Consider the following 14,049-nt stretch of genomic DNA (forward strand, 5'->3'; position numbering starts at 1 on the left):
TTGACATATTAAATTATATAAAAAGATTTGATTCTTTTTTCAAATGCATGCATCGCTTATAGAATTTTATGGACAATACATGTTACAGTTGCTTCTGCAGAAAGAAGTTTTTCAAAATTAAAATTGATAAAATCCTACCTAAGATGAGTTTCTTGTTCATTTATGAGTTTTTCACCTAAATTATCCTCAATATTTTGTTTATTGCTAATAACAAATTTATTTAGAGCTCATCTTTGAGATTCAGTCAATTTGTCTACTTCTCTCTCTCTCTTTCTCTCTCTCTTTAAGTTTTTCATATCCAGATGCATATTTTCTAGTAGACATGTTTAATTAAAAATACTAACAAATTAAACAAACACAATTTATCAAAAAAAAATTATGACTATAATAAAAAAAATCACAAAAATAGAACAATAAAACCTGATTTGGCAAAGGAATTATGAAGCAGTTCTTGGAAACAGGACAAGAGACTCGAAGAGGAAGAGAAAATTAGCACTTAGCAGATGAGATAGGCAGAGAAGAGAAACTCATAAAAAGGCGAGCAAAGAGGAGAGGTAGAGTGGTAGATAGAGAGACAATGTGGTATTTAAAATGCCCATGGTAGCCAGCATTATACTCTATGGAGTCTATGATTTTGGCCGTTGCCTATCCCTAGATAATAAAATAGGAAATAAATCAATAATATTTTATTTGTAATGATGAGAATTTCTCACCAAAAACAAAGAAATGCCAGAAAGAGCATGTTGATCACGTGTAGGCGTGTTGATGGCGTTAAAGACTTTAGAGCATTCTCAATGGAGGAGCCAAATTTTTACGCAAAATGGCTTATCAAAACGTACTTTATCTAATTTAGCTAATGAATTTTTAAAAGTTTCCTACATCCGATTAGCTATATTTTTATCTATATTATTTAAATATTATTAAAAGTAAGAAAAGTTTTGGGAAAAAATATAACATGTAAGAGGAAAAAAGGGAAAAGTTTTGGGAAAAAGAAAACATGCGAGAGAAAAAATAGGAAAAGATTTGGGAAAAAGAGAAAACAAGTGAGGAACAACAAAAAATAAAATAGCTCATTTGAAAAGTGCTGCTACATTTAGTTTTTTTTTTTTTTTTTAGCTTTTCCAATCAAATATCTATTTTACTTTTTTTTTTTTTTTTTGTTAATCCAATGTATGAGGTTTTTTAAACATTTGAAGAACCATTTTAGATAAAAGTAACATTTGGTTATTCCATTGGGAATGTTCTTAGGCATGTAAAGCTTTTTTTTTTTTTTTTCTTGAATTATTTTTAGAATTTATAGTAGGCTTATTAATTGGGGCCTTATTAAATTGAGGCCTTAAATTTCGATGAAATTTTTTTTTGTTGGGCCTTATTAACAAAATTTGGGCCATAAAGTTTTTTTTGGTCCAAAATAAAATTTTTTTTTGCCCAATTTTTTTTTTTTTTGGGCATTATTAAATTGGTGGCCCTAGGCGAGGGCCTAACTCGCCTAGGGCTTGAGCCGGCCCTAGGTTTCATGTCAACCCGTTTGACCCGTCAACTCGACAAGAGTAAATTCGAACTTGACCCATTTAGTTAAATGAGTCAGACCATTAAAACCAAACACGCGTGCAAGTGACCCGATACGACCCACTCAACCCAATTAACCCATTTAGATTTAAGTGCGACACCAACGTGTTTCATCCATTTGATCTAACCTAACTCGACATGTTTGATTGGAGGGGACTACCAACTCTGGTTACAATAATAGATTTAAAAAGTAAGATTGCATTATATGTTTGTGCGGGTGGTCTTTTTGAGTTTTCACATATATTTTCTGTACACTTTTGAAAAAGTGTTAGCAAGTTTGCATTATTTGATGCTTGAATTGCAGCTTGGCACTTGTAAATGTTCTAGAATTCAATGGAGGACACTGAAGTTTAAGAATTAAACTTAGTCTGACAACAACTTTCTTTCTTTCTTTCTTTCTTTTTGTCTCATGTGTTAGGTGAAAGCAAATCAATTTCCGATCGACAGCAGATGGGATTAAGCTATCTTGAAGCCAAACATTTGCTTCTCCTAAGCTATAGCGAATAATCACTGGTCTATTATCTGCTTCATAAAGCAAAAGGCTTTCATCAGAGGTAAGTAAATTCTAGATTATGTTCTCATTGTTAATGAGTGCCTTGATAGACAAGTAAACCATGTGTTCTTTGCACACTAGATACTGAAAAGGCATATGATTATATGTAAATTGAGAATTGTTGTTGTATATGCTGACCAGATGTAGTTCTGGGATAAATAGTGTATTTGAGTAGAGCATTAATGTGTATTTCTTTGAAGATTTTTTATTTTTTATTTTTTTTGTGTTGGTGAACGTCTGAACGGCATTCCAACGGGTTATTTTAGTAATTTCAATGGTTTAAGATAGGGAAACCAGTTGTTTTTCTTACTGTTCATTATTGTTATGGTCCTATTAGCTTCGTTTGGCAAAGGAAAGCCCCGCCCTGTAGCTGGAACGGTACTGTTCCAGCTACAGTGCGGGGCTGACATTTGGCAGCTTTTTCCTTTTTTTTTTTTTTTCTTTTTTTTTTTTTTTAAGCAAAATATTAAAAAAAAAAAAAAAAAAAAAAAAAAGAAAACAGAGGGGAAGAGATGGGGTGGTTCCAGCCACCCCTTGGCCAAAATGGGGTTCGACCACCCCCAGATCGGCCAGGGGGTGGCTCCAGCCACCCCCTTGGCCAAAAATGGGGTGGTCCGGCCACCCCATTTTGGCCAAGGGGTGGCTGGAGCCACCCCAGCGTTTTCCTCTTTTTTTTCTTTTTTTTTTTCTTTTTTTTTTTATTTTGCTTAAAAAAAAAAAAAAAAAAAATTTAATCTAAAAAAGTCAGTTCTGTGTCAGCCAGCACTGTAGCTGGAACAGTACCGTTCCAGCTACAGTGCTGGACCTTCCCTTGCCAAACGAAGCTATTGAGGTGTTAAGTAGAATGATTTCCTTACTCGATTTGGTATATTTAATGCTATTATAGACTTTTTAATTGTAAATTTTACATTTGTAGTTTTTTTCTTTTTCCTTTTTTTTTTTTTAATAATTAAATTCTTGAGTCATACTTTGCTTGTCAGAAGAAAATTAAAAAGAAAAGATAAAAAATTTGGAGACGCAAGGTATCCATGATTGCCCTTTTACATCCTCTCATTTTGACTATTTGTACTTCTTCTTTATTGAGATATTATCTTTGATCCATGCTTTACATGTTAACACAAATAAAAACAGAAACCTTTAGAAACGTGAGATATCATTTTCCTTCCATTTATGAAGAATGTAATTGTTATAACATTTGACCCAAAGCGGGTTCTCCCAATTTCATTTTTATTTAGTACATTTAAAAGGATAAATTTGTCCCTAAAAAAAAAAAAGACAATATTATCTTTCTAAATGCACTAAATAAATACTCTTCATTTTCATACGTGGGTAATGTAATATAGCAAGGCACGCCGCGTGCAAAAAAAAATTTTTTAACAAAAAAAAAAAAAAAAAAAAATTTTTGCACTGTCGTGTGTGGGCGTGCCACGCACGACGCGTGCTGCCAATCAGTACTCTTCATACGTTCAGCTAGCACTAAAAAGGCTACTCCTAGCAAAAGTGGTAGAATTATTCCAAGTATTTCAGCTGTAACATTTGACCTACGTCCCCTTCAAAATTAAATTCCTAAATATTTAAGTAATAAAAATATAAAAAAGTTGTTATAAAAGCGTCATTAATACCTTTTTTTTTGGTCTTCAAGAGGGAATTAGGATCATCTCCAGTACATTTAAACTGGAGAATATCCAGTTAATTATATTGGAAATGTATTTTTGTCTACTCAAAAAATGAAAAGACAAAAATATCCCTTTAATATAATTAATTAGATATTTTCTAATTTATTTAAATTTGAGAGGATCATGTTCTTCCAAGAAATAACTTAATCAGTTAAGAACCACGTCTCATCAAACAAAGGTAACTAGTTTGGTAATTCCATAAAAGAGTTTAACTCTATTGGTATAATCTAATTCTAAACACTTCATAATGGTAAATATATTATCCGACCGTTACCCACTAATAAGGGGTGATTGGCCACTTTTCCCATGTGAAAGGAGGATGCCCCTCACGGTGGACCCCATTTTTCTTTTACGTTTTGTGTTTTTTTTTTTTTCAAGCTACATAAGGAAGAGGGGTTACAAAAGAGTTTTTTTTCGCTCCTAAAACCCAAAAAACATAAAATGAGATAATAATTAGGAATGCTTCCAAACATTTGGTTCGAAGCGACCCATTTGACGATATGATACACATAGAAATCTGCGCATCAAGATGACTCAAGCCAGTCCAATTGGAAAAGAGATGGAGCTACTGATTGATGTTGGCAAAAGCTTTGGCCGAGGCCCATTTTTCTTTTTACTTTACAAGTAAGATTATAATTTTATAACCGACCAAATATTCATCAACTATATCACATGTCAATCGGTGATTGATGGTTATATGAATTAATGCGTAAATCCAATAGTTTTTGTCAAATAGCTGACAATATGGGATACTTTTCATACTTTCAGGGATCAATATGGGATCAACTGCAAATCCTAGACACTAAATAAGTAATTTTACCAATTTGGTATGTGTATCACTCTTATGCCGACACGTTTAATCCATAACAATAGAACATCACGCTCTCAAAGCATTAAATAATACAAAAAGGTCCAAATTAAGCGACGAAAACTAGAAGTGGGGGACATAATCATAGCTGATTCACTCTTATGCCGACACGTTTAATCCATAACAATAGAACATCACGCTCTCAAAGCATTAAATAATACAAAAAGGTCCAAATTAAGCGACGAAAACTAGAAGTGGGGGACATAATCATGGCTGATTAGCAGTGAAAGTGCATAATTTAAGATATTTAAATATTTTGTTGGTCGGTCCAAAGTCTAACCATCTCCGAATAATAATAATAATAATAATAGTAATAATTCATAAACTGAATTAGCAGTAGATTATGGATGTAATCATTTAATTAAGAGAAAACTTTATTTACCTCATCAAATTATCACGGGTTTTGCAATGGTATGTTACATATCAATTGATGATTAGTTATGACGTGAATTTATGTGTTTATTATGCGGTTTTTGTCAGACAACTGATAATGATGATGTAATCTAAAGTGATGAAAACTAAAAGCGGGGAACATAATCATCGTTAATTAACAGTGAAAGTGCATGATTTAGATATTTAAATATTATGTTGGTCGGTTCAATGTCTAACCCTCTCCGAAGAAAAATAAAGAATGATAATTAATAATATTAAGGATTCATGAACTCAATTAGCACAAGAATATGGTATGATTAACAAGGTCATTGCATGGACAAAGATGGCCAAAGAATAAATAATGTTGCAACTTGCAACGAACACTCAACACCACAAAAATCAAACAATCTAATAGTGATGAGAATTGATGAGGGGCCAGATTCGCTACCTATAATATCTATTATCCATTTTGAAAGTATAAGAGATAACGTATTTTGAAGAAGTCAATAAGAAAAAAAATATTTGAATTGCTTAGGATAACTTATATTTTGCTACTTTAAAAGTTTAAATAATTAATGGTCAAAGGCCACTCTAGTCACTAAGAAAAAAAGTCAATGTTTTCCTCCTATCCTCAAGAAAAATAATTTGTGGAAATCATACCTTATCCTTATAAAAAAAAAAAAGAAAAAAGAAAAAAGAAAAAAGGGTATTTTTTTTGTTTATTTGTCATTTTTAGCAACTACTATTGTAGAAATAACCAAAGAAAATTATATAAAAGTGAATTGTGATAATAAAACTATACACAAGTCAAGTGTATTTAGTACTGTAAAAAAAAAAAAAAAAAAAAAAAAATCTATTTATTCTAGAATGAGATGTGTCAAAATGGAAAACACAATAAAAATGAAATCTAAAAATTAATACTAAATACATAACAATATCAACCTATACAGGAAAATAAATCAGTATTTGATATGGTGTATAAAGAGAATAACTTCTATACGGAGCTGGTGTAAACCAGCTCCTTTGTGCATGCCAATCAAAACTGGCTACCTAGGATTATTGTACCAACTCAAATAAGAACGAAAACACCGGCCAGATTATATAAGTTTCTTCAATTTTTTTTTTGAAGAATGTGCATGAGGGCTGACCAGCCCATTTGGGGTGGCCGCATGGCCTAGGGGTAGCTGTGTGGGCCACCTCAGCCCATGGGGGTGGCTCACCAGCCACCCAAGATGGGCTGGGGGTGACTGCGCGGCCACCTCCGCCCATCTGGGGTGGCACGCCAGCCACCCCTTCAATTTTTATTTTTTTAAAAAGTTAATTGGTTTTTTAATTTTCCCCCCACCCCCCCTAAAATTTGATATAATTTGGTGTGACAGTATTTTTTCTTTAAACTTAGAAAAGAAAAAGAAAATGCTAGGTTTACAAATAAATTTTAGAAAATAACTTTTATAACATGATGTGGCACAATATGATTGGGTTTCTCAAATGTTTAATTTATTTAATTTCCAATTATATTGTGCCACATGATGTTATAATTTTTTGTTTTATTTTTTATAAAATTTATTTATAAACCTAAGATTCTTTATATAAGCAAAAGCTAAGGCCACCCGAGTCTACATGTCTTAGTGTCTATGAGCTCTTAAATTTTTTCCTTGTAGCCTACATATGTATAGAGGTAACATGGCGCAACTCAAAAAAACCAAACAAGGGCATGTGATGGACTGTGAACTTCCTTATAAAACCAATTTTTTTTTTTTTTGGTAAGTAAAACCAAATGTATCAAACACATAGAAGTTCGTACCATTAAAAAAAAAAAAAAAAAAGAGTTCAAGAGAAAACATGATAATGAGAGTTCGAGAGAAAACATGATAATGAGACATTTTTTGTTGGATCTTGTCGTTAACCTTTTGGATCTTGCAACATTTTACTTTATCGTTTATGTAAATTTTACTTTCCTATCATAGAATATAACCTCATTTTTAACGTCCTTTATAATTTAATTTAATTTAGATTGTAGGAAATAAATTTATTCTATTAAACTGAAGAATGTCTTTAGAATATGTGATTATCTCATACATGATTTAAGGAAATATAAACTTAATAGATTTAATTAAAAAAAAAATTGGTGCGATTCAATTTTGAAGAAAATAGTATCCGAGGGGTGTAGGGGGAAGAGAAAAATATAAGAATGCATGAGAGAACTCTGGTTGTGGCCCAATATATCAAATGATGAGCGCAAAAGTTAGCACTTCTATGAATTTTCTTATCCTCCCAAGAGAATGAGGATGAGATCAAAGAGATGTAATCACCCAAGAAATAAGAGATATGATTTTACCAAATGTCATGTTCAACCTTAAGTGACATGTTCATCTCATTTTCCTTGTATCATGTTCAACCTTAAAACCACATTATTATCACCCGATAAATCACATTAGAGAAATTTTAATGGGATCTTACAACTAACATCACAGTTTTTGGAAAAGAGATTTTATGCCTTGTCTTAGTCCTTGGAGTTGACGAGTATCATCCTTGGGCAAGCAATGTCCATTAGTCATTCTTTGCAGTTTGCACCAAAGCTAACAAAAGTACAAAACTTGTAAAGGCTTATGTTTGGTCTTTTTATTGTGGTATGTGACCGGATCTAAGCAAATATTAACAAGGATTGATTCAAAAGCTACTACACCCGATCACGCTAGTATAACAAAATAAAAAATATATATTAGTGGTATAGTATTTTTCTTTTTTAGTTTTTTTTTTTTAGTAAGAATTTGGATTTGTAAGGCATGTGTGCAAGGACAATTCATTATGAGCGGACTCTTCAACGTATTGTATGAGATTACTTTTTTACTCTCTATTTTTGGGCATGAAAAAGCCTAGAATATATATATATATATATATATATATATATATATATATATAATGTTCGCATAAGGAAATGAAAAAAGGAATGATGATTTGAACTAATGACATCTGCTTCATGAAACGTGGTTACTAGCCGATTGAGCTAACTCTTAAGAACCATAATGATTTAATGATTTATTTCAAAATTTTAAATTGATAGAAAATTATAGATTTGATTATTTAATTTATATTCTAATACTCCCATTCACATATAGGTTCAATATTTTCTTAAACAAGTAAAACACAAGTAAAATATTTAACTAAAGTTAAGAATAAATTATAAAGTTAATCCTTACATTATTAAACAATTTAATTTATATTCCAAGGTTAAATCGTGGACCATAAATTTAAAAAAGCCTCTGCTTTTGTTAACTACCGTCTATTCCCATGGTCTAAAAAAAAATGATGACTTGAAAGTTGGTGCTCTTGATATAATAATGACTAAAGTAAATCTCTAGGGCTAGGGCCCTAGCCCTAGGATCCGCACATTGTATTTTACAAGTGAAGAATAAAGTTAAACGAGATTAAAGATGAGGACCAAATAAAAAATCATTAGCTCATGTTACATGTAATTTATTTATTTTTCTAATAAAAGAGGTTGTAGGAGAAGATTAATTGTGGTTATTTTATTTAAGCGTGACTATAGTAGCACCAACTCAGAAGGGGACGGCTCAGGAGAGACCTAAATAAGGAAAACCGCATGCCCATCTTCAAGACCAGCCAAACCATAACTTAACTACCTACTCCACCAGTACATCGATGAAATTTAAGGAAGATAATACAAATAGGCATGATGATTTTCATATTCGAGAGTTGAACTTATGCCCTTGCATTATCCAAACTCAGTGAAAATATTCCTGAGACCATCAAACGATCACCTCTAGTGGTTGTTACATGTACTTAAAAGGCGTAAGTTAGTCATTTTTCTCAAAATAGTTCAAAATCAAAGTAATCACTTTTGTATTTGCAATGGTAATTGGTGATTAATTAAAAAAGGGTGTGAACAAATAGAGAATAAAAAGAAATAATAATTGGGATTGTGGCGTTAAGATTATGAAATAAAAATATAATTTTTAATATTAATTATTAATAATTGCATGATCATTGTAGGAGTCAATATTGTAGTTGCTAATTGAATTCTTATGCAAAAAGGTCGTTTACAAATCCAAGTGTGACCATGGAATCAAATTTTCTCAGGTTGGTGGGCTGCGTTCGACTCCAATTACAATTAAAAATAAATAAAAAATTCAACGATTAAGATTATATTAATATATTTATATAGAAATAAAAAGAGAATATTCCGCAATGCCAAAAGGCAAAAGGCCATACTCCCCGTTTCCTTCAGTTGCTCAAAGAGCGCGTGGCTAACAACTCCAACACTTCCTAATTCCTATATTTTTTGCGAGGCGGCCACAGTGGCGTTTCTAAGTTCGCTACAGAGACTCTCCTGGACAGTCTTTCAATCAAATCAACCGCAACTTTTCGGGATCCTCGCAGCTTAAAACTCCATCGCAGCCGTTCGATCGCACCCCCACAAGCATTCTCTCTCTCTCTCTCTGTCCCCCTTGGCTCTCGCCCCAATTCTCTGTCTCTAAAGAGCCTCTCTCTCTCTGTAGAATTGTGTGGAGAATTTGAATTCCGGCCAAATTTTTGGTCGGTAAGTATCTCTTCCTTCGTTGCTGTTCTTCTTTTTCTTTTTCTTTTTCTTTTTTATTATAAATATTATGATGAATTTTGTGGGATACATCAAAATTTTTATTTTATTTTTTAATTTTTTTATGATTCGTGGGTCTGTGGGAGTTTTGAAGTTTAGGTATTGGGGTTTTGGTGTTTTTCAATTCTATGTTTGGTTGCTGAGTGAGGAATGTGATGTGTTTTGCATTTAGATATCGAGGTTTCGGTATTTTTTATTTTTTTTTAAAAATCGATTCTCCGTTAGGTTGCCGGGAAAGGAAAGGAATGTAATGGAAAATTAAACTTCGATGCTTAAATCTTGGATCTATCTTTGTTGCATTCTTTGAGATCCTAGAAGAGAACATGTACCTAAATGAGACTTGTACGATTCTTTGGCTTAGCTAAGTTTTTATTTTTATTTTTTATTTTTCCTAAGAAACAAAACTGAAATTCATTCCCTTTTAATTTTCATCGAGTTTTTGCGAAATTGATCAAATGTTTTTGTGTATCAAGTTGGTCTTTTTCAGAAACTTCATCATTTCAAGGAAATCTGATTTGAATGGTTATATTGAAATTTTCATGATTTACAAATCGAGGGTTTTAATTATCAAAAATCTATGTGATATTGGGATTATGTTATTTACTAATGATTTTTTTTTTTTTGCTTGGTGGTGTTTGAATTTGGATTTGTAATTGCAAGGTTAAGATGGTTTTGCTGATATATTGTAGTGAGGCCATACCCTAGGCGCTCGTCTAGTACCGGCGCTGCTTCCGCCACCATTCTCTTCAGTAAATGGGCTGCCTTCAGTCTACAAGAAGAAGACAGGTTCCAGGACATGAGGACCCAGTTGCTCTTGCTTCCCAAACAGCTTGTAAGTTGTTCTTTACTGTTTCATTGAGAGCAACCACAGGCCTCCTTGTATTTTCTTTGCAATTGTGGACCATGATTTGCAAATATTGTAAATCTCTTACAATTCAAATATTCAAGAGGTTGGGTGTTTGAAGGAAGCAAAAATTATCTCATAAAATGCAAATAAATATACAAGTATAATACAAAGACACAATTGTCCGATTCATGTGCAGTTTTTTCTTTTGAATTTATATTTATAAAATTTAAAATTAGTCAACATTGTATGGTAATTTTTCATCTCTCTTTACACGATCTTATATGAAAGCATGCTGTGTAATTAAAACTTATCCTGTTAGAATGTCCAAAGCAGAAATTGACTTAAGAGCCATACTTGTGACATTATTCTCAAAGAGTAAGAATTTTTTCACCCATGTTTTCCAAGCAAACACATATATTTGTGTGTGTATGTGTATGTGTGTGTGGATTATTTGCTCGATACTCTCTCTCTTGCTAGTTTTAATGTTTTCATCCTGTGCGCCTTTTATGATTACCCAGTTAGTGTTAGTGAAGTTGAAGCACTTTTTGAGCTTTACAAGAGCATCAGCGGTTCTGTGATTGATGATGGGTTGATAAACAAGGTATTTTTGTGCTTGTAATCAATGCCTCTTTTCTTCCACAATTTATCTTTCGTGTTATACTTTTACCTGATTTTCCTTTGTTTCTTTTTGCATCTTGTTGTGAGTAATATCGTAAAGTCCTGCTTTGACATTACCCCTTATTATTCATAAAAATACTTATCAAAAAGAACATTTTTATTCATAGAAATAAAAAATTGTTAAAGTCCTTCATTTCTTTCTTCTTCATTTTTTTTTTCTTTTCTGCGCTTTGTAAATAAACTAAGGTCGGTAGTGTTCTTCTGCACCCAAGTTGTTTGGACAGCAATGTACTTAAGTGTGTAACTCAGTTTCTGGGATTGATGTTTCCTTCATTCAAAGTTAAGCCATGGACCTTTTTAACATGTTTTCATGCATAGATGTCATATTCCATAATGTTGATGTTGATGATGATGAAGGTGTTAGCCTTCATCATATTGCTTGAAATATATATATAGTGACAGTACTTTTACTCCTCCCCCCCTTCCTTTCTCCCCCACATTTTTGGTTTGTGGCCCACATATTTAACATATTTAGTTTCTGAGTTACAAATATGCATGCTATTTTTAGGGATGACAAATGTTATACTTGTTCGTTGCAATCTTTAGTACACATCTGTATAATTTAGTAATATTTGGGAATGTGTTGTGCAGATTTCATTTCAAAATGTATTTATCAAAAAGATTTCATTTCAAAATGTTACATTGCATTTTGTTGTTGTTGTATATGCAGGAAGAATTTCAGTTGGCACTTTTTAAGAACAGAAAGAAAGAGAATCTCTTTGCGAATCGGGTACTATATCTTTCTGTTTTGCATTTGTAGATAACCATCAAGTTGGAGATTATGGAGCTTACAATATTTAAGCGCTGAACCAATGATAGTTATATTGGAATTTAAATTGAGTAATTCTCAAAATCAAAATAACATATGATTGGATATATTCTTCATTTTCATACCAATGATTTTCTTTTTTATGGTGATTACAAAATTGTGAGGGACCTTTTGCTGGAATGTTAATTATATGAAATATTAATCTTATGTTAATTATCATCTTGTGCCTACATTAATCCTCCTCCCCCCCCCCCCCCCCCCCCCTTCCAAAAAAAGGAGGCTTTGGTTTAGGCAGACATTTTATATGTTTAGTTGGATGAGTTGGAGATTATGGCCTCTCTCTCCCACAAAGATAGGAAAAGAAGAAAAAGGGTATAGAATATAATGCAAGTGGAAAAGAATATTTATTGTCTATTTCAATCTTATTGCATGGCTTTTTTCTTTCCTTTAAATTTGTTATTCTATAAACGGCTCCTTTCGATCAATTATGTCTGTTTTGAGACTGGAGTAATTCTACATGCAGATCTTTGATCTGTTTGATGTTAAGCGAAGGGGAGTCATTGATTTCGGCGACTTTGTTAGAGCACTTAATGTCTTCCATCCCAATGCTCCTCAAGAAGACAAGATTGATTGTAAGTTGTAAGGATATCTTGTGTTTTACAGTGCTACTCGTAGTGTATAATAGATTTGGCTTCTTTGTATAACTTTGCTGAAAACTAATTTTTGTTAACTTTGCTGAAAACTAATTTTTGTTCTTGTATTGCAGTTTCATTTAAGCTCTATGATTTGGATAGTACAGGCTATATTGAGCGCCAAGAGGTATGTTGGTGGTTTATGATCATATTGGTTGTTTTTATTTGTGAATGCAAATTCAGGACCCTTTTTGCTTTTTTGCTATGATAATTTACAGTGCAAATCAGGATTTTATATCTGTGATGTTGGCAGGTCAAGCAAATGTTAATTGCACTTCTTTGTGAATCTGAAATGAAGTTGGCTGACGAGACCATTGAAATAATACTGGATAAGGTGAGGTGCTGTTACTGACATTCCAGGTTATGAAGTAGAAACAGTTACATGAGAAAAGAATATAAGCCGATTATGAAGTTGGCTGACGAGACCATTCTCGATTTTTTTCCCCTCTCAGCCCACTGGAGGCCTATTGGTCTTATGGGGCTAGGAAATGGGAGATAGCCCTCTCCTGCCCCTTAAATCCCTCGTGCCCCGATGTAGGAGGGATTTGCTTTAGGTCTTTAGTACAAAGGCAAGAGATTTACTACTTAAGATAGGTGACATCCACAATTAGAGCCTAGATTTGGGTTGTTTTTCATCTTGGACTCCTGCACCACTCTAAAAGCTCGTGGTTTGACAATTTAGCTGGATTCTGGAGAAACTTTGGGGTAAAGATGGCCGATCCATTGCATATTGGGGCATGAGATAGTTCTACCCCCCCCCCCCCCACACACACACACACACACAATTCTCCTTATCTGCTCCTTGTCTGTAAATAGGGAATTGTGAAAAGTTCTACTTTAGGATATCGGGCACCTTGATGGTGTAAAATTGACCTCTTGATGTTTGTGGGCAGACTTTCTTGGAAGCTGATGTGGACCAAGATGGGAAGATAGGCAAGGCTGAGTGGCAGAACTTCGTTAACAAAAATCCGTCATTATTGAAAATTATGACCCTCCCCTATCTTAGGTAACTAAGAATAATGCTATTTATTAGATTGCTATATGACTGATATGCAATTTGATGATATGGCAGTGAAACTCAGTTTTGGATCAGCACTTGTAAACAACAAAAAACTAAAACTAAGGACCGATTTTCATTGCCACATTATCTCATTTGTATGGAAGCTATATTGCAGTCATTAATTGTGTCTAGATGTTCAATTCTATTATTTACTAACTTTGAATTACATGCAGGGATATAACGACTACATTTCCAAGTTTTGTGTTTAATTCTGAAGTTGATGAGATTGCTACATAAAAAGAAAATAGGTTAGGAACATTCTGCAGTTGGTGTGGAAGATATTTGGGTGTAATTCTTTGAACAAAAAAACATTTTGAGAGGAAAAGGATAGTGAGTTACTGCTTTTA

At 32.9% G+C, this 14,049-nt stretch overlaps 1 protein-coding gene across 2 annotated transcripts; it reads left to right on the top strand.

The window, feature by feature from the left end:
* The first annotated feature begins 9,385 nt into the window (after positions 1 to 9,385).
* Positions 9,386 to 14,049, top strand: CBL1 (calcineurin B-like protein 1). Of its 2 annotated transcripts, none has more exons than XM_059585326.2 (9): positions 9,386 to 9,599; positions 10,317 to 10,488; positions 11,022 to 11,104; positions 11,852 to 11,911; positions 12,474 to 12,582; positions 12,717 to 12,769; positions 12,896 to 12,976; positions 13,536 to 13,648; positions 13,876 to 14,049. In XM_059585326.2, the coding sequence occupies exons 2-9, from the start codon at positions 10,410 to 10,412 to the stop codon at positions 13,937 to 13,939; spliced, it is 642 nt and encodes a 213-aa protein (XP_059441309.1). In that variant the 5' UTR covers positions 9,386 to 9,599; positions 10,317 to 10,409; the 3' UTR covers positions 13,940 to 14,049. The 2 variants fall into 2 exon arrangements, with proteins under 2 accessions (XP_059441309.1, XP_059441308.1); XM_059585325.2 differs by having other exon boundaries at positions 10,346 to 10,488.

Source organism: Corylus avellana, chromosome 3 (assembly GCF_965113065.1).
Source record: "Corylus avellana chromosome 3, dhCorAvel1.hap1.2, whole genome shotgun sequence".
Classification (NCBI taxonomy): Eukaryota; Viridiplantae; Streptophyta; class Magnoliopsida; order Fagales; family Betulaceae; genus Corylus; species Corylus avellana.